The sequence below is a fragment of the Gracilinanus agilis genome, chromosome 3, assembly GCF_016433145.1.
Source record: "Gracilinanus agilis isolate LMUSP501 chromosome 3, AgileGrace, whole genome shotgun sequence".
In the NCBI taxonomy this organism is placed as follows: Eukaryota; Metazoa; Chordata; class Mammalia; order Didelphimorphia; family Didelphidae; genus Gracilinanus; species Gracilinanus agilis.
In genome coordinates, this window is record NC_058132.1 from 251,081,167 (window position 1) to 251,107,232 (window position 26,066).

At 36.5% G+C, this 26,066-nt stretch overlaps 1 protein-coding gene across 4 annotated transcripts in view; it reads right to left on the reverse strand.

Annotated features, from left to right (window-relative positions):
* Window positions 1-23,328, reverse strand: part of DYNC1I2 (dynein cytoplasmic 1 intermediate chain 2) — a 62,557-nt gene extending 39,229 nt beyond the window's left edge. For all 4 annotated transcript variants that reach the window (XM_044669796.1, XM_044669795.1, XM_044669799.1 and 1 more), the window contains exons 1-3: window positions 23,248-23,328; window positions 12,397-12,513; window positions 3,080-3,197 (exon numbers count right to left, since the gene is read on the reverse strand). In XM_044669796.1, coding sequence (XP_044525731.1) covers window positions 3,080-3,197; window positions 12,397-12,504 — 226 coding nt within the window. In that variant the 5' untranslated portion in view covers window positions 12,505-12,513; window positions 23,248-23,328. The remainder of the gene's footprint in view (window positions 1-3,079; window positions 3,198-12,396; window positions 12,514-23,247) is intronic.
* Window positions 23,329-26,066: the final 2,738 nt, after the last annotated feature.

Here is a 26,066-nt window from a genome sequence, read left to right on the forward strand (position 1 = left end):
ATTAGGCATCACAAAATAGGCCAGCCTTTCTCTTCCATTTATTGAGGGCCTTAAACTGGTATACTGACTTAATGAAGACTTGGGTCAAATCCATCCTTCCCCTTTTATGACAATATCCACAATAGAAATCTAAATAACTATGAATAGAAAAAGATAATAAAGATATAATTCATATGCAAGTTTCCTTTTATATATATATACATAAATATTAGGTAATAGTACTAATATAGTTATTTTCCAAGAAGTTTCTTTTTTTAACTCCACATTAAAATAAAATTAATTCTCCCAAGTGTTTCAAGCAATAAGAAAGCTAAAAGTACACAGCCTATCTTAATTATATACAATTTAAATGATATAAAGCATAAAAGTCTTTGTACTAACAGAACTTTTTATCAAAGTAAAGAAGGGGTAGTAATTCTTTAACCTCCTTATCTCTAAAGCAAGAAGGCACCCAGAGAACTTTCCCCAGCTATTTAAAAAAAATCATCAATAAAGGTCAAGAAAAAAAAGATGAAATAGTCACCTGAATCTCTTATATCATGAATATATGGTTATGGCATGTTAATTCGTAATATAATTCTAGAGAGGACAGGGAACTCAAGCAATCATTTATTGAGTATATTTTGTGCAAGCACTTTAGGCACTAGAAATAAGGATAAAACTCTTCTCTGATCATACATACCTAAAATAGCTGAAGAAGTGGGTTATCACCAGCATCTCTCTCCCCTCTCTAAAAATACTGTGCAACAAAGGTTACAAACACCCAGGTATAACACTTTAAGAAGACAGAAAGAGGGGACAGTTTGGTGGCTCCATAAAATGAGATCCAGGTCCAAAGACTTCCTAGCTGTGTGACCCTGGGCAATTCACCTGACTCCCATTGTCTAGCCCTTACTGCTTTTCTGCCTTGGAACCAATACACAATATTGGAAGGAAGGAAAGAAAGAAGGAAGGAAGGAATGGAGGGAAGAAGGAAGGAAGAAAGGAAAGAATGAAGGACTTGATTTTACCTTCAGAATAAAGCATACTTTTTGTTTCTTACCAAAAATTTCAAAAGAATCTAGAACAAACATTAATATTTATGCTCTATAGTATATTTAAGCTGTTAATCAGGTAAGCATTTCCCAAGTACTTAATAAGCACCAGGTAGTATGCTAGGCACTAAGGTATAAAGAGAAAAATGAAAGCTTCTAAAGCATCTATCCTATAAAGACAATCTGTATAATAGCATATATTTTGAGGGGAAAGTGCTAAATAGAAATTTATATTTGAAATGCCTTACAAAGTTTTGAATGTCTATCTAATCCAGAGTAGAGTAGAAATATGCTATTTTACTTATCTTAATTTGTTATTATTTCTTAAAATTGGGGGCAACAGAAAGAGAAATAGAGCTATGATTTCACTGGAGTAGGGAACTTCCAGCAAAGAAAACTCTATTACTGCAGTTAGGTAACTTCTGAAATGTATTGCCTTAAAGAGTTGTTTGGAACCCTAAGTAGTTAAATGACTTGTTTAAGATTTACATTTCATAGGTCTTCCTGACTGAGACCATTTTAACAGATGATAAATAAGAAGTATGACATCGACTGAAAAAGAAAGCAAAGAGAAAGATAGACATCGAGCAACATCTATACATACACATAAAAGACAGAGAGATAAGAGATTTTCACATGGTAATACCCAATCCTAAGGCCTTTTAGGCTATCAGCTCAATATTTTTATTTTCTAGTCACATTGCATTTTGCTACTACAGTCATACACAAATTTCTTAGTTCTTGCTATCTATTTTACTGACCAAATGAAATAAAGCCAAGGTATAGGTCAGATCTAATCCATAGGCCAGAAGTTCCTCACCTGTTTACCTGGCCACAGCACTTTATAATTCTTGCCTATAATCCATAAATAACTTTTTTAGTCTTAGGATAGATATTTTTCCCCGCACAAAGGGGAATTCATATAGCATATGTCCATCTCAGGGAATTTAGTTACTTTAAGTAAATTTATTTGTTCTTGGCTATAGTTAGGTTCCACAGAACACCATAAGGATTACTTCATAATACAAACTTGGCAATAGTGTCCATCTATATCATGGAGCTTAGTGACTACATTATACCAAAGGTTCAGTCTCTGAAACTCATTTTTCCTATTAATAGTTTTTTTAAGATTTGTCAGTTCTAATCAGGCATATAAATGACCAAACATTGACATTATTTTGAAAGTCACTTTTAGGCAATAGGGGAATTAAGGGCAATTAGCCAAGCAGATGAAGATTTTAAGGATTACTAGCCCTGCTGAAAATGTCATTGTTGGAGTTACTCCAAATCCAAAACAAAATTGTAAGCATTTAGAGAGTTGGAGTCACATATGTCTAAATTATTCTGTAGCATAACCAATTAGTTGATACACTTCTATACCAGCACAATTCAAATAGTAAATACCTAAAAATAATTTTTTCACAGAAAAAACATTTTCTTTTCACAGTGAAAAAAAACCTGAGTTTTCTTTAGGTATACTTACTACCATTTCAGAATTTTTATTGGTTAGGTCTATTATAGCTTTGAATAACCAAGAAAAAGAATAAATAGACCAGTGAAATCAATGTCCCAAGAGATAGAACCTCTGTATAATCTCTCCTTATCAGCTGGGGCAGTGGAATGAAGCTTTAAGCGTCTCTCTACTTTTGCTCCCTTGAGATCAGTACTGTCAGAAAACCAACCCATTATACACCCCTCCAAGTCCCCCAGCCTCCAGGCAGGCAAAATCTCAGGCATTTGGATGCAACAGTCACTTAGCCTAATTTAACTAGAAAAGTCAGCATAATGAAGTAGTGAGTCAGTATATTATGATAAATATAATTAAGTCTGCAATACTTTGAACATTCGCCCAGCTACGCATGTGCTGGATACGTTTTAATACATGAAGACAACTCCAAATAAATGGTGCATACGATTAATGTTTCTAAGGGACAGACATAAGGAAAATATAGCCCATAACTCAAACCCATTCATTCTCTTGCCAGTTGCACTTTTTAACTAAGCTAAATACACTATGCAGAATGTAGGGATGTTTCCACTCTCACCCAAAGGAGATTCTGGTGTCAGGCCCATGCTCTGCAACAATGCTTCTGCTTCTCTCCGCTTTTTCTCAAGGTCAGATTCTTCTTGTACAGGAGCAACTGCTTCTTTCTTCTGATCAGTCTAAAGGAATTTTTTTTAAAAAGAAAAAAATTAGAACATAATGACAAAGGAAACCAAGAAGACAATGACAAAGAAGGCAACAACTACACTAACTGAGCAAAGCACTAGCTTTTGCATACTCAACCAAGCTAAAGAGACGATTATGTCTCCTAACTGGGGAATAACCAGGACATCAAAAGTCTCATTACCAGGAGAATGGCTAGTAACTAATAAATCCTTAGGCTCTAGTGACAAATGAAATAAAAATACAAACTAGTTCTCAATTCTGTGCATACAGACTACCTGTATGAAACGATGGTGGCAAAGCAGCAGAAATGGATGCTGAGAATCATGTTTAGATTTCCAACAACCTATAACTATGATGGTAAACCTATGGCACACATGCCAAAGATGACAGAGGGACTTGGGCAGAGTCCCCTTACCTTCTCCACTGTGCCTCCCTGACCCCCTGACCAACAGCCCACTGGAAGCACACACTCCCTCTCCTGATCAGAGTGCCTGGGCCACTCCCTCCCTTTCTCTTACCCCTATATGGGGTAAGGCAGTGGGAGGCAGGCAGGTGGTCTCGTGGGGTGGGGACATGGTGTCTAAAAGGTTCTAAAAGGTTCACCATCACTGATCTATAATATTGTTAAAGGATCTAAAAATTGTGTAATTCTTAAACTACTTACTGGGGGAAACTAAGTTCCCATTAAATGGACCCTTTTTTATAAAAGAGATCAAACACAAATCATTTGCAACTTTGTAGAGGTAAAAATGAAATTTGATGGGGCTGGTTTCATCATAAAGGCAATAAGAAATACCTTTTCATAGGACAGTTGGTCATCTCACCTAAAAGTTTTCATGATGGGCAAAAGCAAAAATGAAAGTGACAATAACTTAATTTATAATTTACCTTAAAACTCACAAAGAACTTTCCTCACCACAACCCTATTAGATAAATTTATGATCACTTCATATGGATATTTCTTCCAAAGATGCAGAAAAGAATACATTTGCCATAGCGTTTTATCTATCCTATGTGCCTCCTATCCATGCCCTTCTATAATTGTGCCTAAGGATTCTCCTCCCTATGGGAGCACAGGTCAGTAATATGCCTTCCCATACTCTGTTGATGGCACTACTATATTTGGACTCTCAACACCTCAAATCATGATATGTTCTGTGAGCAAGTAAAAATGGCACTGAAGAAAATGAAGTCAAGATGAACGACTGGATCTAGTCAAATACATACAGAAGAAATCACTGTCAGAAATGATATAATTAGGCATTCAGGGATCAATTTTCAAAATAACTCAAAAAGGGGAATATTCTAAAAGAATGGAAATGATCACTAGCTGTCTTATTACTCAGAAAGTGGTATGTCTACTTTTCTCATCTCTATAAAACCTATATAAGGATAGTACATGTACATCTTGAAGATATACTTTTGCAGAAGATTTTCTGCAGCAGGTCATATCTTCATTATCACATAACATAAAAAGGAATAGTATCTACAAGATCCTACTGCTTACTGTTTTGTTGGGGTTTTTTAAAGCATGTGATTGGTAGTATAAAATGTAGCTATAAGCATTCTCTAACAAGGTATCTTCTATTCATACATTGTCATACAAAGATGTCCTTATAAGAGTAACCTCAGAAAACACTGATCAACTATTCAATAATTATCAATATTAAACAAGCTTATATCAGGGACATGTTCTGCAAAGATTATCAGAAGATATCTTAAAGCCCAAATAGAAAACACATTCCTTATAAATGGAATTCCCTAGATGATTCTGTTTCTGGGAGACACTATACTGATTACATGGAATCCAAGAAAACTACAGAGATACCTCAATTAAATCAAGAACCACTCAAAAGGTTTAGCAATCCACACAGAAATCCAAATGGATGAAGAATACATACTGCCCAAATTATGACATGTAGTTGCACAGGTAGCCACTTGTGCTTAATCTATCAGTACGTAGATCTTGGTCAGAAGATAATATTGACTTAGGATCCATTGATTAATATTTGAGAAACTGCCCAGAATTTTTGATGGTGTCAAACGGATTCCTGACACAAAGGACCGCTTTTTTAACATTAATAAGTCTTCTAGTGATACTATATTATTATTATCACAGAACAACCTGTCAGTAGAACAAAAATTGTAGATGAACCAAAGAGCAATGGAAAGTCATATGATGAGTCTAATTAGATTGCAACACATCAGAAATAATGATTTCTTTATGGGGAAGAAGCATAAAACAATTAGCAAAGATGTATGCCTAGAAAAAGATGTGAGCTGTTCATGTAAGATGAATAAGAGATAACATGAAGGATAGCCTGGCAATATAAACAAAATTAAAGTCCCTAGAAATCTTCTCTTACACTGGGTTGATCATCTATGGAAGATATATAAAAGGGTACTTTTCAAGAACCAAAATCACACAAGGTAAGAAAGAGTGTTTAACAAATGCAGGGATAAAAAAGGTCTCCTGTAAAGAAGTGATCTATGATGCAATGACTAACCACCAACTCCAGAAAAAGATCTGGAAGTATGTTACCCATCTCCTGAAATGGACTCAAGATACAGAATGAGATATAATTTTGGACATGGCTAATACAGAAATTTATTTTGCCTTCCTTCCTTCCTTCCTTCCTTCCTTCCTTCCTTCCTTCCTTCCTTCCTTCCTTCCTTTTCCTTCCTCTCACTTCCTTCCTCCCTATTATAGTTATCATCTCTATATTGATGATGATTCTCACATCTATTACCTCTTTCTAGACCCCCATTCTTGCATATCCAACTGCTTATTAAGATATTTCATGCTCTAGATATCTTAGATTCAACATGACCCAAAATGACCTCATTAACTTTTCCCTAAAGCCCTCTCTTTTCTTAACTTTCTTATTATTGTCAAAAGTACCACCATATTCTCAGTCTCTCAGGCTCACAACCTAGGTGTCATTCTCAACTCCTCACTCTCACTCCCCACACCCAATCTGTTATCAAGTCCTATATCAATTTTACCTTTGCAACATCTTTCCATTATGGCCCTTTCTCTCATCTGATGCTGCAATCACCCTAGCATGCTATTATCACCTTTTACCAGGTGAAAAAGGAGAAAGAGAGAATAGAAAAGAGTTTGAAACAAAATTTTTGGAACACCCACAATAGGGGCCTGATATAGTCAATAAATCACAAAAAGAGACAGAGGGAGTGATCTGATAGAGAAAAACCAAGAGAAAATATTATGAAAACTCAGAGAAGATAGTGGTCACCCAAGTAAAAATAAAGCCTGAGAAAAGACTACCAGATTTGGCAATTAAGAGATTACTGGTACCTTTGGAAAGAGCAGTTTCAGCTGAATAATGAAAAGGGTTGAGAAGTAAGTGAAAGGAGAGGAAATGGAGGTAGTGAATATAATTAGCTTTTTCTGGAAATTTGGTTGTGAAACCAGAGGACAGATATGAAAATGATTGTGGAGAGGATATTAAACCTAGAGAGCAGTTTTTTTCAGGATGTAGAGTCTTGTGTATGTTTGTAGGTAGAAAGGAAGAAGCCAACAAATAGGAAGGGAATGAAAAACAGATTTATAGGATATTTTCCTCCAGTGATAACAAACAGGTTCATCAAATTTAAATCCGATGTTTAATTTCATATATATAAAGTCATTTTGAGTGTTTAACAAATGCAGGGATAAAAAAGGTCTCCTGTAAAGAAGTGTCCCTTAAGCTCTGTTGTGCAAGCACCCATGAAAGAAAACAGGGAGCAGGGCAGTGTAAGCAAAGGCACTGAAGGATAGGGTAGGGTTATTTAGCATGTATACAGGAGACAATGAGCCTTTCAGTCTGGGCAGAGAACAATATACATGGAGGGAAACAGTTTCAGATAAGACTGGAAAAGGTTGTTCAAATTCACTCAAATCCTACTGATCTAAATTTAAGGAAGATGGAAGATATGGGGGGGGGGGAGGAAAAGAGGGAATCTATCAAGATAGGCGAACCGTTTGAGCTTATTTTATCAACGAAATCATTAGCTTAGTCTTTGATTCTGTCCCCCTCACATGAATATGTATGTCACCAGCAATTCATGGTTTAATCCCATTAAATTAATTCTATGAACATGTTTCACAAACTCTCAATTGGATGCCAATCATATTACAGACAGTCATGGAAAATTAGATGCCAATCATAACATGATCATCCTTGAAAACTGGAAAGCAATAATTGGCCATCTGTCATCTTTGGATAGATTAATCCTATAGATGATATTCTGGGATAGCTCTTCCAAGTATGAATCATGATTCTGGCAGTTGCTTATTATTTAATCAAGTAACTGGCTTAAAACTCCAACCAGCTTATAACACAGCACAGAAAGTTATACTGGATGCAAGAATAACTTCAAATACATCATGAACAGAGTAGCTGCTAATGGTCAACTCAAGCAATTCTCTATTTACTTGTGTTATTAATTTTTCCACTGACAAAGAAAAAAGGAAGTAATAGCTATTGTAAGAAGAACTTAAGGAAAAAAAGTGGATAATCCCTAAGGATGAAAAACCAGAAGGACATTTGTGAAACAAGTGCTCAAGCCAATGAAACAATAAATTCACAAAAGCACCTTATAAAGAAATTACTTAATATACTCAGATACAATATGCTAATATGCCATTCTGAATATTCCACTTATCTATTTAAAATTTTTCTATAAAATAAACATGGTCAAAAAAAGTACATTTGACTGCTATACATATAAAATAATATCGTTAGGGATCAGAAGAGAGAACCAGCTTTCCTACATATCTAGTATGTATTTCTTCATCAGTAAGAAATAAATATGTATCCTCCATCAAATACTCACTATAACATTCAGGATATAGCCACTATGCCACTAATTAGGACCATACTATCAGATTATTAGCAGCTTAGATTAATAAAATAATAAAATGAAATAAATTATTTTCAAACCCAAATTGTTTGCCATTTATTTGTTCTTTGTGTCTTAAATGTGCTTATATATATGTATTTATGTATATACATATATATGTGTGTACACACACACATACATGTTCATTGCTTTGTGGAAAACTATCTGGGAATTGAACTTTTATAATTCAAGCAATATTTTAAACTAATTAAAACCTTGCCAATGAAAAGAAGTCTATACTGAGTCCTTTCCTTGGAAAAACGAGTAATTATTCCCTACCTTAGTTTTGTAAATCCTTATTTTTTAAACTTAGGTTATTGTTCCAAAAGTTTCATGCTACTATATCACCATGTCATGGAGGTGACCCTGGGTTCTTGAAAACTGTGCAGGAGGAATCCAGCCTCTGACAGATTCAACCATGTTGGAAAATCTTTAATTAGAGTCCTAGCAATAGTCTGTCTTTGTATACTCTCCAAGAATCAGTGAAACTAAGAATGAAGAGGTTCATTATCAGTAGCCTTGCTTTAAGGTAATGAATTATTTAATCACAGCAATTCATGAAACAAATTACAATACAAATGGCTCCTTAGTCCCAGGTGGCTTCCTTATGTTTTGGAAGTGATGTGAGGAGGTAAAATGATGCTAAGAACCACACAGCTTTTTGATCATCTATGAATATTAATTTAACTGTTACTACTCTAAAGGTGATACTCTTATCAAATGACCAACAATTTGGCATATCATTGAAGGAGCTGAATCAAGTCAAATGGACATTCTCACCATAAATGAAAATAAAAGACATAAGGAGTTACAGCTAAATGGAAGTGTGGCTCCTAAATTCCTCCCTTAAAGGAATAAATTAAGAGATGAAAGAGTTATTTTTTATTCCTTCGCCAACTCTCCACAATGTATAAAGTTTCTTGAGCAAAGGAAGAGTTTCATTTTTATCTGTTATCTCCAGCATCAGAATAGTATTGTATATTATAGATAACAAAGAGTTAAATATTTGTTGAATTTAACTTGTGGAACTCTGTGCCCAAAAGTAACAAGAATCATAATTTCACAGCACACTTGGATATCTTGCCTTTGGATCCTCATTCAAAAATGCTTTGAGGTTTATTCAGCAAAATCTATTGTTGAGAGATTCAATTAAGAATAGGATGAGATCCTTTAAATCAAATCAGCACAAATGTACATGTTGATGTCCTGTGATTTCATTGTGAAAGTGCACAGGAGAAGAGGTAAAAAAAGGTTGGAAAAGTTGCTTAGGATTAAGAAACAAAGGCTTCTAAGATTATGGAAAGAACATGTGTATCATCATCATATATTCTTTCTTCCAAAAGAGTTAGAAGGTGCTAGATATGGTGAATATTGAATATTATTTTTTAAAAAGTAATTCTATTTTAACAGACAGGATATAACCATTTGCTGATGTGGAAGATATTTTTTAATCAACTGTGTATGCAGACTATCCATTTGCTAGAGAAAATGTAAAAATCGACAACAAACTAGAAGAATAAGGATGAAAAAATGACAACCAAAAAAGCCAATCTGACCTACTGAAATAACTTACTAGAAAAAGGATAAAGGAAAAGATATTGACGTAGGCTATCATCATTTTCATGTACGTTTAAATATGTAAAACAACTGTCAAAACAAGTATGTCAAAAGAGCTCAGAAGTAGCCTCAATGAGAAAACATTTTATCACCTTGCCAAGTGGAAAGACATGGAAACAGAAGGCAACACCACTTTTGAATATAAACTCATTTTCAAAGTATTATATCAGGGGGTAATGGATAATTATGAGCACTTGCATATCATAAGATAGCAGAGATTAACAGACTTTTGTATTAATGCTTAACTCTGCCACATCACTGATCCATCAATTAACAAGCATTTATTAATTGTCTGCTATGTGCCATGTATTGTTAGGTTCTACAGATAAAAATGCAAAAAATGAATCAATCCTTACACACAAGGCATTTATATTCTAACTAGGAGAGAAAAAAGGGCATATTTAAGTATTGTAGGGTAAATACAAATAAAATTATAGGATAAATGGAAAGAAAATATAAATAAATAAAAAGTATTCATATTTTGTTAAATACGAATTAGTCTGAGAGGGAGGGCAATAGAGTTGAGGGGATTAGGAAAGGCTTCATGTAGAAACTGAGCTGCATCTTGAAGGAAGAAAGGGATTCTAGGAGACAGAGCTGAGGAGGGAATATATTCTAGGCAATGGCAATAGCCAGTGCAAAGATATAGATAAAGGAGGTAGAGTGTTATTTGTGAGAAACAGACAGGAATAAGGCAGATCTGGCTATAAACCAGAGAGGGAGGAGAATAACATCCAATGAGGATAGAATGGTAGTATAGGGTCAAGTCATATAAGGCTTTAAAAGCTAAAAAGAAGAGTTAATATTTTATCTTTAAAGGAATGGCAAACCACTGGAATTGACTGAGAAGGTAAATAATATAGTCAGATCTGTATCTTTGACAACAGTGTGAAAATTGTGAGAAAAGGTAGGAGAAAAATAGGGAGAGATTTGAGGCAAAGAGAACAATTAGGAGATTGTTATAATAATCTAATCCAGAGGTGATAAAAGGTGTGATAAAATTGAGAGGTGATTAAAAAAAAACTAAGGTCTTAGCTGTGTGTATAAAGAGAAAGGGTTATATGTGACAGATGTTGAGGAGGTAGAAATGATAAGACTGGAAATCAATCAGATATGTGGGGAGAGGAGATATGGATAACATCCAAGTTACAAACCTGGGAAATTGGAAGAACAGTGGTACCTTCAATAGAAATGAAGTCTGGAAGATAGGTGGTTATGAAAAGAAAATAACTTCAGTCTGGTACATGCTTAGTTTGCAATATCTCGGGAACATTTAGTTCGAAATGTCCAATTAGGGAAATGGTAACATAAAACTGAAGGTTAGAGGAGAGAATGGAGCTGGATTTCTAGATCTATGAGTCATCTGCATAATGATGATAATCCAACCTAAGGAAACTGAAGTCATGGAAGGAGAGTATGGAGAGAGTGGAGCTGAGGCCCTAGGACAGAGCATTTATAGATGAAACTGGGAATAACAAAAAGATGAAAAAGGAGACAAATTTGCCTATATTTCTATAATAATTAATTTTCATCATCTAGGCCAGTGGAGCCACCATATTTATACTCTTAATATGTCAGTACCCAATGTATGTTTGGGGGAATAGAAATGAAGCAGAAAAGAGTACCTGAATTATGCCAAATATACATACATGCACACACATGTGCAAACACAGAGATTCATGCCTAAGGAAGCAATCTTTAAAACATTCAAAAATCAACTTTCAAAATACCTTTAAAAGGAGAAGACATCAAATGATTGGAGAGGAAAAATCATACATTGATTAAATTTCTGATTATTCAAAAAATAAATATAGAAAATCAAATAAATGAAGAATGTCTCTTGTTCAGACTACTATACATGAGTCCACTTAGTCAATTAGTACATTAACCTTGGACAGGAACTATAGATGAACTATGAGAATTAAAGAAAAGGAATAGAGAAACCCAGTAGAATGCAAATTCCTTGAATGCAAGAACTATTTCATTCTTGGCTTTGTATTCCAAGCACTATGCACATATAAATGTTTGTTGAATTGAACTTGGGAAAATGAGTAATATGTCCAACAATCCCACAGAAAAACCCTGGCACAAAACTCATCTTTTTTAACAGTATTAATCTGATGACTGTGGCCATGGCTATGAATTATGGAATACTCTAACCTCTAAAGAATAAAAATTGTTGGTAACCCAAAGTCCAATGGAAATATGTAGAGGGTGGGCTGCAGCAAATAACCAATGATGTACATAACATAAAGGACTTCTTCCAAGGAATACAGGACAGGAAAAGAAAGTGGGCCACTAGGCTGTGAGACTGAAAAGTAAAAAGTAGAAAGACTAAAAGATATACTCAGTGTCTGTTTCTCAGACAGTGCTTAAGAGATTTAAAGAGGAGATCTTCAGCATACTAAGCAGATCCTTCTGGAACAGAGAGAAAAGAATTTGAAAAGCACGGAGGAGTTATGATCTTTAGTAAGGGAGAGTCCCCACAATGATGAAATGACAAATCCACCGGAGAAATCAAGGCTTATTTAAAGTGAAAAGGACAGGAAACTAGAGTTGCATTCACAAAACTAAGGCTCTCCTGGTTTAAAATACTATGAAATCATGAAGTAAATAAATAAGCAAGTTACTCAAAACAAAATAATATAGTTAAAACACAATCAAGCTTACTTCCTTTTTCTTTCTTTCTTCTTCCTTTCTCTTCTTTTCCTCTCTGATTTGAGCTAACCGTTGCTTCTTTCGCTCCAATTCAGCCTTCAATTCACTTTTGTCTGACATGGCTGTGACCTTAATGAAAATGTAATTATTTAAAATAAGTCAGAATATTGGCAATAACTTAATTTTTTTAAACTTAGATTTACAAAAGAAAGACACTTTATACAAACGTCATCAATAAAGCAAAAACTCCAAATCTATTAAAGTTGAAAGCTGGAAAAATTCCAAAGGTAAACAAGAAATAAAATGATTTCTATTTGAGCATGAACATGAGAATATTTAATATTTTTTAAAGTCAGAAAATCCTCAACTTTTTAGGCTGGTTTTTCACATTCAACTTCCAGCTACCTTTTTAAACTTGTTTCACATGTTATCCATCTTTGGGTAGAGAGGTAGGACAGCAGAGTGGATAGTTAGTCTCGAAGTCTGGAAGACCTGGGTTCAAGTCCTGCTCTTACTACATACTTGGCTATGTGAATTTGGTCATGTTGTTCATTCTCTGAGTTTTCTAGGAAGGCCTCTTAAAGACTACAAACTGCAAAGAAGTGTGGAACTGTGCTGAAAAGGGGTAGGAGTGGGGAAGGGAGGGATAGTTTCCTGGGGCAGGGTGAAGGGAGGAGAAAAAGGGGGAGGATCTTTATAAAATTAAATTCTAAGATTAAATGTTGCAGCCAAAGCAACCTAAAGATGTTTCCCTTCTAACTCAGCATTTATCTCCTATCTTTATGCTTTTTTTTAAAGTTTATTTTTACAAATGTTTATGATCTCTCTCATACTGTCTTCCCCAATACAATTAAAAACAAAAACAAGTATCTTCACAATAACTATGCATAGTCTAACAAAACAAATTCTTACTTTAGCCTTGTCTAGATATATATGTTTCATCTCATTCTGGATTTTCAGCCTATCACTTTGCTGGCAGAAAGTAAATGGTGTAATTCATCTTCAGACCTTTGAATTTATAGTTTATAATTTGCATTCATTAGATTTCTAAAGTCTTTCAAAGTTGTTTATACCAGTGTCACTGGGTAAACTGTGCTTCTAGTTCTGTTCATTTTACTGTGCATCTGATCATAGGTCTTTCTCAGTTTCCATCACTATTAATAGAACAATCATATTTCATTTTGTTTACATCTGACAATCTGTGTAGTCATTCCCCAACAGGACATCTCCTCAGTTTCCAACAAAAAAGAGCAGCTATGAATATTTATATGCATATGGTCTCTTTTTCTGATCTTTTTTGGATTATAGTCATAGTATGTAGTTTAACAACTTTTATTAAATAAGGCTTAATCACTTTGGGGGCACGGTTCCAAATTGCTTTTCATAATGGTCAGACCACAGTTCCATCAACAATGTCTTAGTATGCCTGTCTTCCTGAATTCCTACAACATGTGCATTTTCCTTTTTGCCAATCTGATGTGTGTGAAGTGCAACCTCCGAGTTGTTTTTATTTTGCATTTTCCTAATTCTCAACGATTTGGAGTGTTTTTTTAAAAACGTTTATTGATAGTTTGGATTTCTTTGAAAATTATTTGTTCATATCTTTTGACCATTTATTAGCAAATGGCTCTTAATTTTATAAATTTGAATGAATTCTTTATATCCTAGATATGGGAATTTTATTAGAGAAACTTATTACAAAGATATTTTGCCAGTTACCCATCTCCCTATAAATTTTAAACCACATTAGATTTGTTTGTGCAAAACCTTTTTGATATAATCAAAATGTTTTTGCTCAAATCATCACCCATTCCTGGAATGTAGACCTTTCTCATTACCATCTCTTGGAATTCGTAGATTCTTTCAATGCTTAACTTAGGTACCGCCTCTTGTATAATTCTTTCTTCCACAACTTTAGTTGGTAGTGTTCTCTTCCTCCTAAAATTTTCTGCTATTTACCTCTGTACATTTTTGCCTCTCATTTTCCATCTTCTGCACCTCAAAACCTTTCTAAGGTTTCACCTGACCCTCCCTCCACAGAGGTGATACTCCTTGTCAATACCAAATACTTCACTTCTGCCTTTGATCTTATCCTCTCTTTTTTCTTCTGAGTGTGATCCATTTATCTCTCCTTCGATGTTGCCAACCCTTCAAGTTATAGTCTTATATTCTTTCCTTTAAAAATGAACTTCTGAAAAAAGGAAATTTGTGTTTGTTCCCTTTACTGATTCATTATACTCTTCTCTTAATTCTTCATTATTCTAATGAAACTACATTTTCCATGGTCATAAATTACTGCTAGTTATTAAAAATAACTAGGCTGGGTGTTTCTTAGTCTTCATTCTTCTTGGTCCTTCTATAGTGAATATATGGCCTAGTGGACAGTGGCAAATGACAGCAAATAGCACCTCTCTCTGAATACTCACGATTTTCTCTCTTGGTTTCTAAGGTTTCAATGTCTTCTTCTGGTTCTCCTTCTGTTTAACTATTCTTTCACCTTTGCTATTTCATGATCTTCCTGCCCCCTACAAGGGGTATTCTGCCTAGTACTTTCACTCTTTGGGTGATCTCATCCATGCCCAAGGCTTCAATTACCCCTTAAAGCAGATAACTCTGAAAACCACATATTCAGGTTCTACATATCCTTCAGTTCCACTTCACCTACCTGCCTGACATCTTCACCTCAATGTCCTGTGGACACTCTGAATTTAACATGACTAAAACCAAAACTAGGCATCTTGGGCTTTGTGTTCCACCCTATACGTGACAATCTATTCCTTTTCCTTACATCTTACATTCTATCTCATGTAACTTCAGGCTTCATTAAAAGCTTAACTCAAGTGCAAGGTCCTCTAGGAAGATTACCCTGAACTATTGTCCTTCCCCTTATAAATTACTTTGTACTTTTAAGTTTTGGTTTTATAAATATAAAATCTATTTGTTCATGTTGTTTTCTCTAATTGAATGCGAAGGTCCTCAAGGCCAGAAACAGTTTGATTTTTTATTTTACTTTCCCAGAATCTAGCATAGCACCTGGCACTTTGTAAATACTTACTAAGTACTTCCTGAATTGAACTGAACTAGTACCCTTGCCTCCAATCTCTCCTTCATACAGCTTCCAAAGTAACTTTCCTAATGCACTGGTCTGACCTGGTCATTTCTGTGCTCCCAAATGCATAGAAAGAATAAAACATAAGTAGTAGCATTTAAGTCTTTTCACAATTTGATTCTAACCTACCTTTGTGACTTTACTTTATCCTACTTCTCCTTCCATACCCTATGTTCAAACCGAACTGGATAATTCACTTTCTCTTGATTCCCTCTTCCCATCTCTTTCTTGATGCATTCATGCAGATTGTCCCTTTTCCTCTTTCTTTGTATTTCCCAATGCCTAGAAAGTACTGTTTTCATTCATTTCCATGGCAAAATATAGTTTTTTAAAAAACACAACTCAGAAGGTATCTAATCCATGAAGCTTTCTTTGTTTATAGTATGCTAGACTTAGAACTTGAAGGGATTCCTCACTGTGAATATTCTCCAAGGTTCTGTCCCAGGCCCATTTCTCTTCTTTCTCTACAATTGTTTTCTTGGTAATTTCATCAGCTCCCCTGGGCAGAACTATCTATACAAATAACTCATCAGTCTAGGTATCCAGCCTCAGTCTCTTATGAGTTTCAATTCCATATCACCAAATGACTTTAGATCTCAGACTGAGTGTCCTCAAGATATATGAAATGTAATATGTTAAAAAATAAATTCACTTTCCTCCCAAACCATTCCCTCTTTTCGACTTCACTATTTTTGGGCAAAGTACCACCATTACACCAGTCTCTCATGTTTGCAAACTCAGCATATTTACAATTCCTCACTCTCCTTCCCTACTTATTCAATGAGTTGTCAACTCTTGCCCTTTTTACCTGCAAAACATTTCATTTGACTTCTCTTTAATTACTCAGCTAAGACCCCAGTTAGTTTAGGTCCTGATCACTTCTTGCTTAAATTACTGCAATAACCTCCTGATCAGTCTCCATTTGTCTCCTGTTTTTCACCACTGCTATTCATTTTACACTTTCTTGTCAGAGTAATTTTCCTTAAGTACAGATATGATCATGGTCCTTCCGTACTTCACTCCAGTGGTTTCGCCTCTAAGATAAAATGTAAACTCCTTTGTTTTTTAGCTTTTAAAGCTCTAAATGACCCAACCCTAAACTATCCTTCCATCCTCAATGGCATCATTACTCCTAATCCTTTACTCTGTGATCTAGCCAAACTGGCCTCTGTTTCCTACACATACAACACCCTTCCTCCTGACCTTTGCACTGGCAGACTCCAATGTCTAAAACAAATTCCCTCTTCACCTCTGCCTCTAAGAATCCCTGTCTTCCTTCAAGAAGCAGCTCATGTACCACCTTCTATACTGAAGTCTTTCTGACCTCTTTAATTGCTACTACCTTCCCTCTCAAATTACCTTGAACTGAGAGGAATACAAAATATAAGACTGTTGGGCTTACTGTTTGTCGATCAGGAGAAAAAAAGGGTTTGTTTAGCAAGACCCCTAAAGGGTCATTTCCAACAAGGCATTTCCTTTGCATGTTAGGATCATACAAGATTCTTTGGTAGTTGCCAATCACAGGGATAATTATTTTCAATCATCTTCTGATTATCAATATCAAGTGAGGCATAAACAAGGCACTCTGAGGGGAATATTCTGAGCACAGTTCAAAAACAAGAAGGATTCCCTATAGATAGCGAGGTTTTTTTATGTCGGACAAAAAAATTCTATAATTTTATTTATAAATAACATAAAATAACAAAAAATTAACTTACTAAAGTATGTATCTTAGGAAGCTAATATTTACATGTTTATTTTTTATAATGTTAGTCTTTAAATCTTAATTTTTATTACCATAAGTAATATTTCTTTTATATCAGTACTTCTTGGATTTTGTTGTTAGTATCTAAGAATGAAGATGATCTGAGGACTAGTTAGTTAAACTGTATTTTGCTACCCTGTGGAACTCATTTGTTATCTGAATTTATTTTTTGTCAAGTTCCTTGGATTTTCCAAGAACATAAGATTTATTTATTATGTAGACTTTTTTTCATGTCTTATTAACACAGGGCAAATTTCTAAAACTATTTTAAAAAGTAGTGAAATCAGACAACCTTGTTTTGTACCTATTTATAGTGGGAATGCTTCTACTATTTTACATTGTATATCAGTCAGCTTAATAGACTGTTTCTGCAATGCTAAGAATATGTACCCATTCTGTCACTAGGGACTTAGCACTTTTAAGTTGACCTGAATACACTGAAACTCAGTGTATGGTGGAAAGAGAGAGAGTATAAATATTTCCTAGGACTGTTCACCCTTTTTGGTTTTTCTTCTCTTAATTATTCAATAGCTTACAGGGTAGACAGAGTTGAACTCCATACTGTCTACCCTATAAGCCAGGGGTCGGCAACCTTTTTGGCCGTGAGAGCCATAAACGCCACATTTTTTAAAATGTAATTTTGTGAGAGCCGTACAGTGCTCACAGTGCGCACTCCTGTAACAGTGCCTGAAAAAAAATTGACTTTATGGCTCCTGCAGAAAGAGGCATATCTGGCCCTCAAAAGAGCCAGATATGGCTCAAGAGCCATATGTTGCCAACCCTTGCTATAAGCTGTGGAATAATTAAGGGGAAGGGGAAGGCCTTAAACCAGTGAGAGGTGGTTGGTGAGATAAGAAAAACCAGAAAAGGGGAATAGTCATAGAAAATGGAATAATATTTGCCTTGACCTAAAGAGGAATCTATTGAAATGGTAGCAAGGAAGGTGATCTCCCAGGATGGAATAAAATGGATGGGGGTTTGGGGGGGGGGGGAGGAGTATATTCCATGTATAATGGCAAAACCCTTGCTTTTGAGTAGTATTTGGGACATCCGGAAACCGTGGGGAAGCAAAATATAAAAAAGGAATCACTGGTCTAGTAATTAGTTTTAAGTTCTGACACTAAGCAGAACACTCTAAGCACTTGTCCCTTATCTGTACTTTCAGATTAGGTAAAATGGGAATATGGAGACTGAGGCAAAAGCAGGAGAAACCTGGGCCAGAAAAATATTGCTTGTGTTGCCTTTGTTCATTAGACTGAACTTGAGTACAGGACTAATTATGTTCATTCATTCATTTATTTTTGCTTTTCTTTACATCCCTATCCCTTAGCACTGTGCCTGGAAACAACCTGTCCAAGATCACACACATATTAAATGACACAACTCTCAGTTAAAATGAGTTCTTTCAACCCCAGACTCATTTTTATTTCTACTATGTCATGCCCCCATTTTTAAGTGGTCACTTCCTAAAACTTTTTGCTTCATCACATTCAACCTTGTATCATGCTTGGACCATAACTTCTCCATTTGATGGTAAGCTTCATAAATCATATGGACTTGGCTTTATAAATATTTGTTTGATGTAACTGTCAGTCTTCTTCTCCATGATACTCTCTTCCCTTTAGGCTTCCATGACTTATTCTATCCTGGTTGTCCTCCTTCCTAACTGACTTTTCTTTCTCAAGCTTCCTTTGCTGGATCTTCATGTCCCCCCTTACTAACCATAGGAGCTTCCCAGAGCTCTGTCCTAAGCCCTCTTCTGTTCTCCCTCTATACTCTTTCACTTGGTGATCTCATCATCTCCCATGGGATGATCATTCCATGATGGTCACCATTATCTCTATGCTGATGATCCCTGAACCAATTTGTTCAGCCCTAACCTTTCTCTAGACCACCAGTCTTGCATCTCCAATTGCCTAAACAGATGTTTCAAATTGGATGCCCAGTAGACATCTTTAACTCAACATGTCTAAAACGGAATTCATTATCTCCACACATATCCCCACAAACCTTCACTTCATCCTAACTTTCCTTTTGCTATCTAATGTACCACCACACTCCCAATCACCCAGGCCCACAACCTAGGTGTAATCCTCAACTTCTCACTCTCTCTTACCCTCCATGTACAATCTGTTACCAAATCCCATAAATTTTACCTTTGCAACACCTCTTCTATAGGCTTCTGTCTCTCCTCTGACATTGAAATACATGTGTATTCTCATCTCCTGCATGAACTATTGCAAAGCCTTATGCTCTCTTCCTCAAGTCTCTCCCTACTCCAGTGTATCCTCAAATTCCTAAAATCCAGGTATTACCATGTCACAACTACCTTCCTCCCATTTGATGAACTCCACTGGCTTTCTATCACCTCAAGGATCAAAACTAAAATTCTGTTTGCTGTTCAAAATCCATCATCATTTACCAAACACATTTCAGGGTTTCTTACACCTTATTTACCATCTTTTTACTCTGGGATCCAGTGAAATTGGCCTTCCTTTTGTTCCTTTCACAAAACATTCTATCACTTCTATTTCACTGGCTGTCCCAAATGCCTGGAATTCTTCCTCTCCTCATCATTCTTCCTCTAGGTCCCAGTAAAAATCCTACCCTCAACAAGAGGTCTTTCCTGATTTCTCTTAAAGCAAATAGCTTCCCCTGTTGATTATCTCTAATTTATCCCATACCTCGTTTGTACATTGTTTCCCTATTAGACTGTAAGCTCCTGGTATCTCCCAGAATTAAGCACTGTGCCTAGCACACAGGAGGGGTTTAATAAATACTTATTGAATGGTTGCTCATTTAATTATTGGAATTGAATGGCAACAAAAAAATTCCTCAAACTCCAAAAATAACTGTTAAGTACTACTTTTCTAAGAAAGACAATAAAAAACAAATTGCTTTATTAAACATCAACTGAGACAGACAAGAAGACATCTATCTCAAAGGTAATATACAAAGCTGAAAATCAATCTTTCTCTAAACTTCCCTATTTTTGTTGAGGGTACCTTCTGTCTTATTTCCATCTCTGTCCTTCACCCCTCATAGTGAATCACTTGCCAAGTCCTGGTAATTCTACTTCCATAGCATTTCTCACATCCATCCCTTTCTTTTCACTCACATGGCTACTATTCTTCTTCAGAACTTTATTATCTTTTCCCTGTACAAAAGCCTCCTAATTGGGAGCTTTCATTTTCTCCACTTTCTTGCTTCCACAGAGTTGCCAAATAATCTTCCTAAAGCACAATTCTAAACCTGTCACTCCCCTGCTCAAGAGATTTCAGTGGCCCCTATTCAAGAAATTTCAATGGGGAGTTACCATCTCATACCTAAAGACTGGCTAATATGACAGTAAAGGAAAGTGATAAATATTGGAGGGGATATGCCAAAATTGGGACACTAATGCCTTGTTGGTGGAGTTGTGAACTGATCTAATCATTCTGGAGGCCTATATGGAAATATGCCCAAAGGGCTATAAAACTGCATACCCTTTGATCCTGTTATTATAGTGATATAGGATTATACTACTACTGGGTCTAGAGATCACAAAAAAGGGGAAAGGACCTACTTTTACAAAAATACTTAAAGCAGCTCTATTTGAAGAGGCAAAGAATTAGAAATCGGGGGAATATACATCAATTGGGGAATGGTTGAACAAATTGTGTTATATGTTGGTGATGGAATACTATTGTGCTATAAGAAGTGATAAGCAGGATAATTTCGGAAAAAGTTGGAAAGATCTATATGAACTGATACACAGTAAAATAAGCACAACTGGGAGAACACAACACAGTAAGTCATACTATATGATGATCAACTGTGAAAGACTTAGCTACTCTCAGCAATCCAGGATAATACTGAAGGACTTATGACAAAGAATGCTATTCATTTCCAAAGAAAGAACTGTTGGGAGTCAGATGCAGATCCAAGCATTTCACATTAGTTTATTTACAGTTTTATTCTGGACTTTTGGTTTTATATGAGTATTCTCTTACAACAATGACAAATATGGAAGCATGTTTTGCATGATAATACTTATATAACCCAAATCAAATTGCTTACCATCTCTGAGAGTGGGGAGGGAATAGAGAAAGGATGACAACTTGGATCTCATATTTTCAGAAAACATATGTTGAAAATTGTTATTACACTAATTGGGAAAATAAAATCTTTGAATAAAATTATATTAAAAAAAAAAAAGAAGAAATTTCAGTGGCTCTCTATATTGCCTGTAGGGAAAACGCAAACTCCTTAGCTTGATATTTAAAGTCCTTCACAGTCTGGCTCCAGGTACTTCCAAGCTTATTGCACATTATTCCCCTTAATCCATTTACCATTCCAACCAAATTGGCCTACTTGCTTGTTCCCTGTGTTTAACATTCCCTTTCTCCACTCCATGCCTTTGCCAGGTGTCTCCCATGCCTAAAAGGCAATTCCTCCTCACTTGTACCTCTAAGAAACCCTAGCTTCCTTCAAGCTCAGTTCATATGCCACCTCCTACTGGAAGTCTTTCCTTATCCTCTTAGCTGTTAGTGTTCTCTGCTTCAACTCAAATTATTAGGTACCTATGTTTTTGTTTTTATGTTGATTTGTTCAGTAGGATGTAAGCTTGGTGGAGGCTAAGGGGAGAGGAAAGATTGTATTAAGACATGAATGCATGCATCAGGGCCTTGAGAAACAATTAAATGGTTATAGTTCATCATCCTTGGTTTCAGAAAGAGCTGAATATTAATTTAGTGAAAATTTAGGGGTCTCTACAGAAATAATGTAAGGAGACAACAAAGTATATTCTGCTTCAAATTCTCTGTGCTTCTCTGCAAAACTTTTAATGCTTTTGAGAATTGTGGCTTTAAAAGTGTTTCAAGGTACTGGGTAGAAAACTTCTCAAAAAAACCCCACATAAAATTATCATTATTGTTATATTGCCATAATGGCAAGTTAGGAAAGACAATTCAACTAATTATCAAGCACAAAGGAAATTTCAAGGGGCAATACTACCCCTTCACAGGTAAAGGAAGCTCTGAACTTCTAAATGACAACCGTTTACTCCTCTAAATAATAGAAAAGTATTTCCCTAGTATACTCTTTAAAAAACTCTTAAAAGTTGAAACATTTACACACACCTGAAAATAGAAAACCATATGAGAAATATTTATACTGTTTCCGTCCTTACTCTATCTAGCCCTGTACTACACGGGTATAGTCCAAGGGTTCTTGGATCTTCATAGCAGTATGACAATACGGAATCCTTCTCAGAATGTTCTTAAATGTATAAAATAGAATACAAAGAAAACCAATTATATTTTAATACTTATATTTTTAAAAGTTCATAGAGCCAAAGTTATGAACTTCTAATATACTTCGCTATCGATAACGAATGGATATCTCCTAATATTGTCTATATTCATCCAACAAACTAAATGCAGCAAGGAAACCATCAAATGACCTAACCCATGGATCTTGTCCTCAGGAAGCTCTCCATCTAACTGTATGTTTCTGTAGAAGCTGTTTTTATTTTAGTGACAAACGTGAAGCTAAAAACTTCACTGCCACGCACTACCTGAACCCCACGATCTCTCTCAAGGAGACTGGGGTAGGGGCTCCGTGACACCCCCGTGAAAAATCTCAGGAGTTTTCGGCTCGGGGGCCTGGGCTCGAGCAGACAAGTCAAGGCAGGACTGGGGCGTTTTTATGGGAAAGGAGGCGGGGTCGGGGCCGGAGGGGGAAGTAGGGGCTCGAGTGTCCCCGGGAAAAGCTGCGGGAGTCAAAGAGACCGAGTGCCTCGTTCCCGCACGGAGGTCCCGGGCCAAGCATGGGAGGCTCCCGGGGGGCGACGCCCTCTTTCCCCCTCAATACAGCCGGCGGCCAAGGCCGGGAAAGGCCCCACTGACAGCGGTGACCCCGGCCAGGCAAGCGGGCGGCTCTCTTCTGGCCTACCCCGTGGGCTCGGGGTGGATGTGGGAAGGTGTGCGGGACAGAAAGGCCAACCCACCTGACTAGGTGCGGGATGGGGAGAGCCCGCCTGACTGACTGCGACTGGCCGGGAACTCGGTCTTCTGCTTCCGACGCTCCCCCAACGTTCTCGCCGGTGCCTCGGCTTTCCCGACCACACAAAGAGGGATGGGTGGCGGCTACGGCCAGCACCAAGGGACAAGTGGCTTCGCAGGGACGCGGTTGCTCGTGGGATGGAAGGGCGGAGCCTTTTGATCTCTTCAAATTAGACTCAAGTAAGCTAACTTCCTGCACCAAGGAGGGAAAGGAGGAACTCGCCGCACTAGAGCCCCACCAAATTTACAGTCTTCCGGAAGTCAAAGGAATATTCCCGAATTTACACGAACTGGAAGGGCAATAGCGGCCCTGAGAGAATGCGACTGCCTAGGGAACTACAATTCCCAGGATGAGACTGAGGCCAAGTGAGATGCGCGAGGGATTCTGGGAGTTGTGGTTTTTGTTCATCTTGAATACTGGGACTTGTAGTATGTAAATCGTGAGTCATCATGGAGTCAACTCTTACTCTTTGCATTTCGCGGTGCTCTTAAAGAGAAATTAATAAAAGCTTCCAGCACCTCTCTTGGACGTACCCTCGTCCTCCCACTCCTGTGTGTCTCTAGGAAAGTCACTTATCCTCGTATTGTTCTAGACAACCCTTTTAGTCAGGGGTTCTCAGACTTTTTGGTCTCATAGATCCCCTTTGGCAGTCTATAAACCCTTTCTCTGAATAATATTTTTGATAAATTACATTTAGAGGTTATTGAATATAAAAAAGTAATTTTTTTCCCTTTCCAAGGTCATGGACCTTCCCGAAGTCTAGCTATAGGAAAAGTTAATTGCTACTTGCTAAATAGATTTGAAAAATGGTTACCAATTCATTTCTCTATATAAAACAAAAGTCACTGAAATAAGCAACAACAGCAATTTTATAAGGTTGAGACCTACTGGATAGAGCCTTAAGGCCAGGAAGACCTAGGTTCAAGTCTTGCTTCTCCCATACAAAGGCCATCTGATACTGTGCAAGAATCATAAATGTTCATCATCCAAAACTATTCTCTAGATCTATAAACTGTAGAGAAAGAACCAACCTGACAGAGGAGAGAGAGGTTTGTAATCTGAGAATTCCTTATGTAGGGAAATCACAAGTTCAGTATCTCTATTTAATAAGGTTGATATTCAGCAAATATACAAATTTATGATTTACTACTGATATCTTTTGTAACAATTTTGTTTAAAAATATGAGGAATTTTTTCAGGGGAGACATACTAGGCTAGTCTCATCATCATTTTTTGAGAGGATGCCTGGCACACATTTGGAGATATAGATATATAATAAGTATATCTATTTCTAGATCTATATATTTTAGATTTATTTATATATTTTATAGTATATATTATTTTATATAAATATACAATTTAAATATAAGTAAATAAATATAAAATTAATTTATATTATATATCTACATGTACAGATACATAAATTGATCTATAAAATAAAATATAAATAGTTGATAATAATTAGCTGATATCAATCAATCAATATTAAGCACCTACCATATTCTAGGCACTGGGTAAGGGCTGAGGTTACCAAAAAAAAAAAAAAAAAAAAAAAAGACAAGAGATAGTCTCTACCCTCAAGGAGCTCACAATCTAATAGGAGAAATAACTTGAAAACATAGAATAAAAAGGAAATAACCCACAGAGGGAAAGCACTAGAATTAAGAGGAATTAGAGAAGGCTTCTTGTAAAAGGTGGGATTTCAGTTGGAACTTACAGGAAGCCAGGGAAGTCCCCAGGTAGAGTTGAAGAGGGAGAACATAAGAGGCATGTAGGGACAGTCAAGAGAATGCCCAGAGCTGAGAGAGATGGAGGGTCTTGTCTGAGGACCAGTGGGGAGGCCAGTGTCACTGGACCCAAGAGTAACTGGAGGAGGGTGAGGTGTAAGAAGATTTGGAAAGTAGGAGGGAGTTTAGGTCATGAAGGACTTTGAATTCCAAGCAGAGAATTTTGTATTTGATGTATTTGTGAGGGGAATAGGGAGCCTGTAGGATTTACTGAGTAAGGGGCTGACAAGGTCGGATCTGCACTTTAGGAAAACTACTTTAATAGCTGAATAGGACTGGAGTGCAGGGAGGAGAGACTTCAGGCAGGCAGACCCACCAGCAGCCTATGGCAGTAATCAAGGCATGATTCTATACACTGCTGTCCAACATGAGGCCTATTGGACAGCTACAATTAGTCAACAAGCACTTATTAACCACTTAATGTGTTCTAGGCATTAACAGGAAAAATCAAAAGAAAGGAAAAATATGATCCCTGCCAGTTCACCTGAGAGAGGTATAGATTCTTCAACATTTCAGACAAAAATTGTTTTCCTGATTAGCTAGCACATATGAAAGATTAGGCCATAGGACCTAACTCACCTGCCTGCTCACTGCCACTGTGATCTAACTGCCACTAGGCATCCAGCTAGCAGGCTTGGATCAATTGGTAATTGTAATTGAAAATGACTAATTAATTACTTAATTAAATGAATGCAATCCCCACATGAGGTTTTCTGATGATGAGATCTCTTGCTAAAATAAACTCAGGCACCTCTGTTATAAATACAATTATAGGGTCAATTATAAAACTAAAATTTTATAGGACAAATTATAAGGATTCTGTAAGGTCGAAAAAGGGAGAGAATTTTAAAAAAGAAATGTTTCGGGGCAGCTGGGTAGCTCAGTGGAGTGAGAGTCAGGCCTAGAGACAGGAGGTCCTAGGTTCAAACCCGGCCTCAGCCACTTCCCAGCTGTGTGACCCTGGGCAAGTCACTTG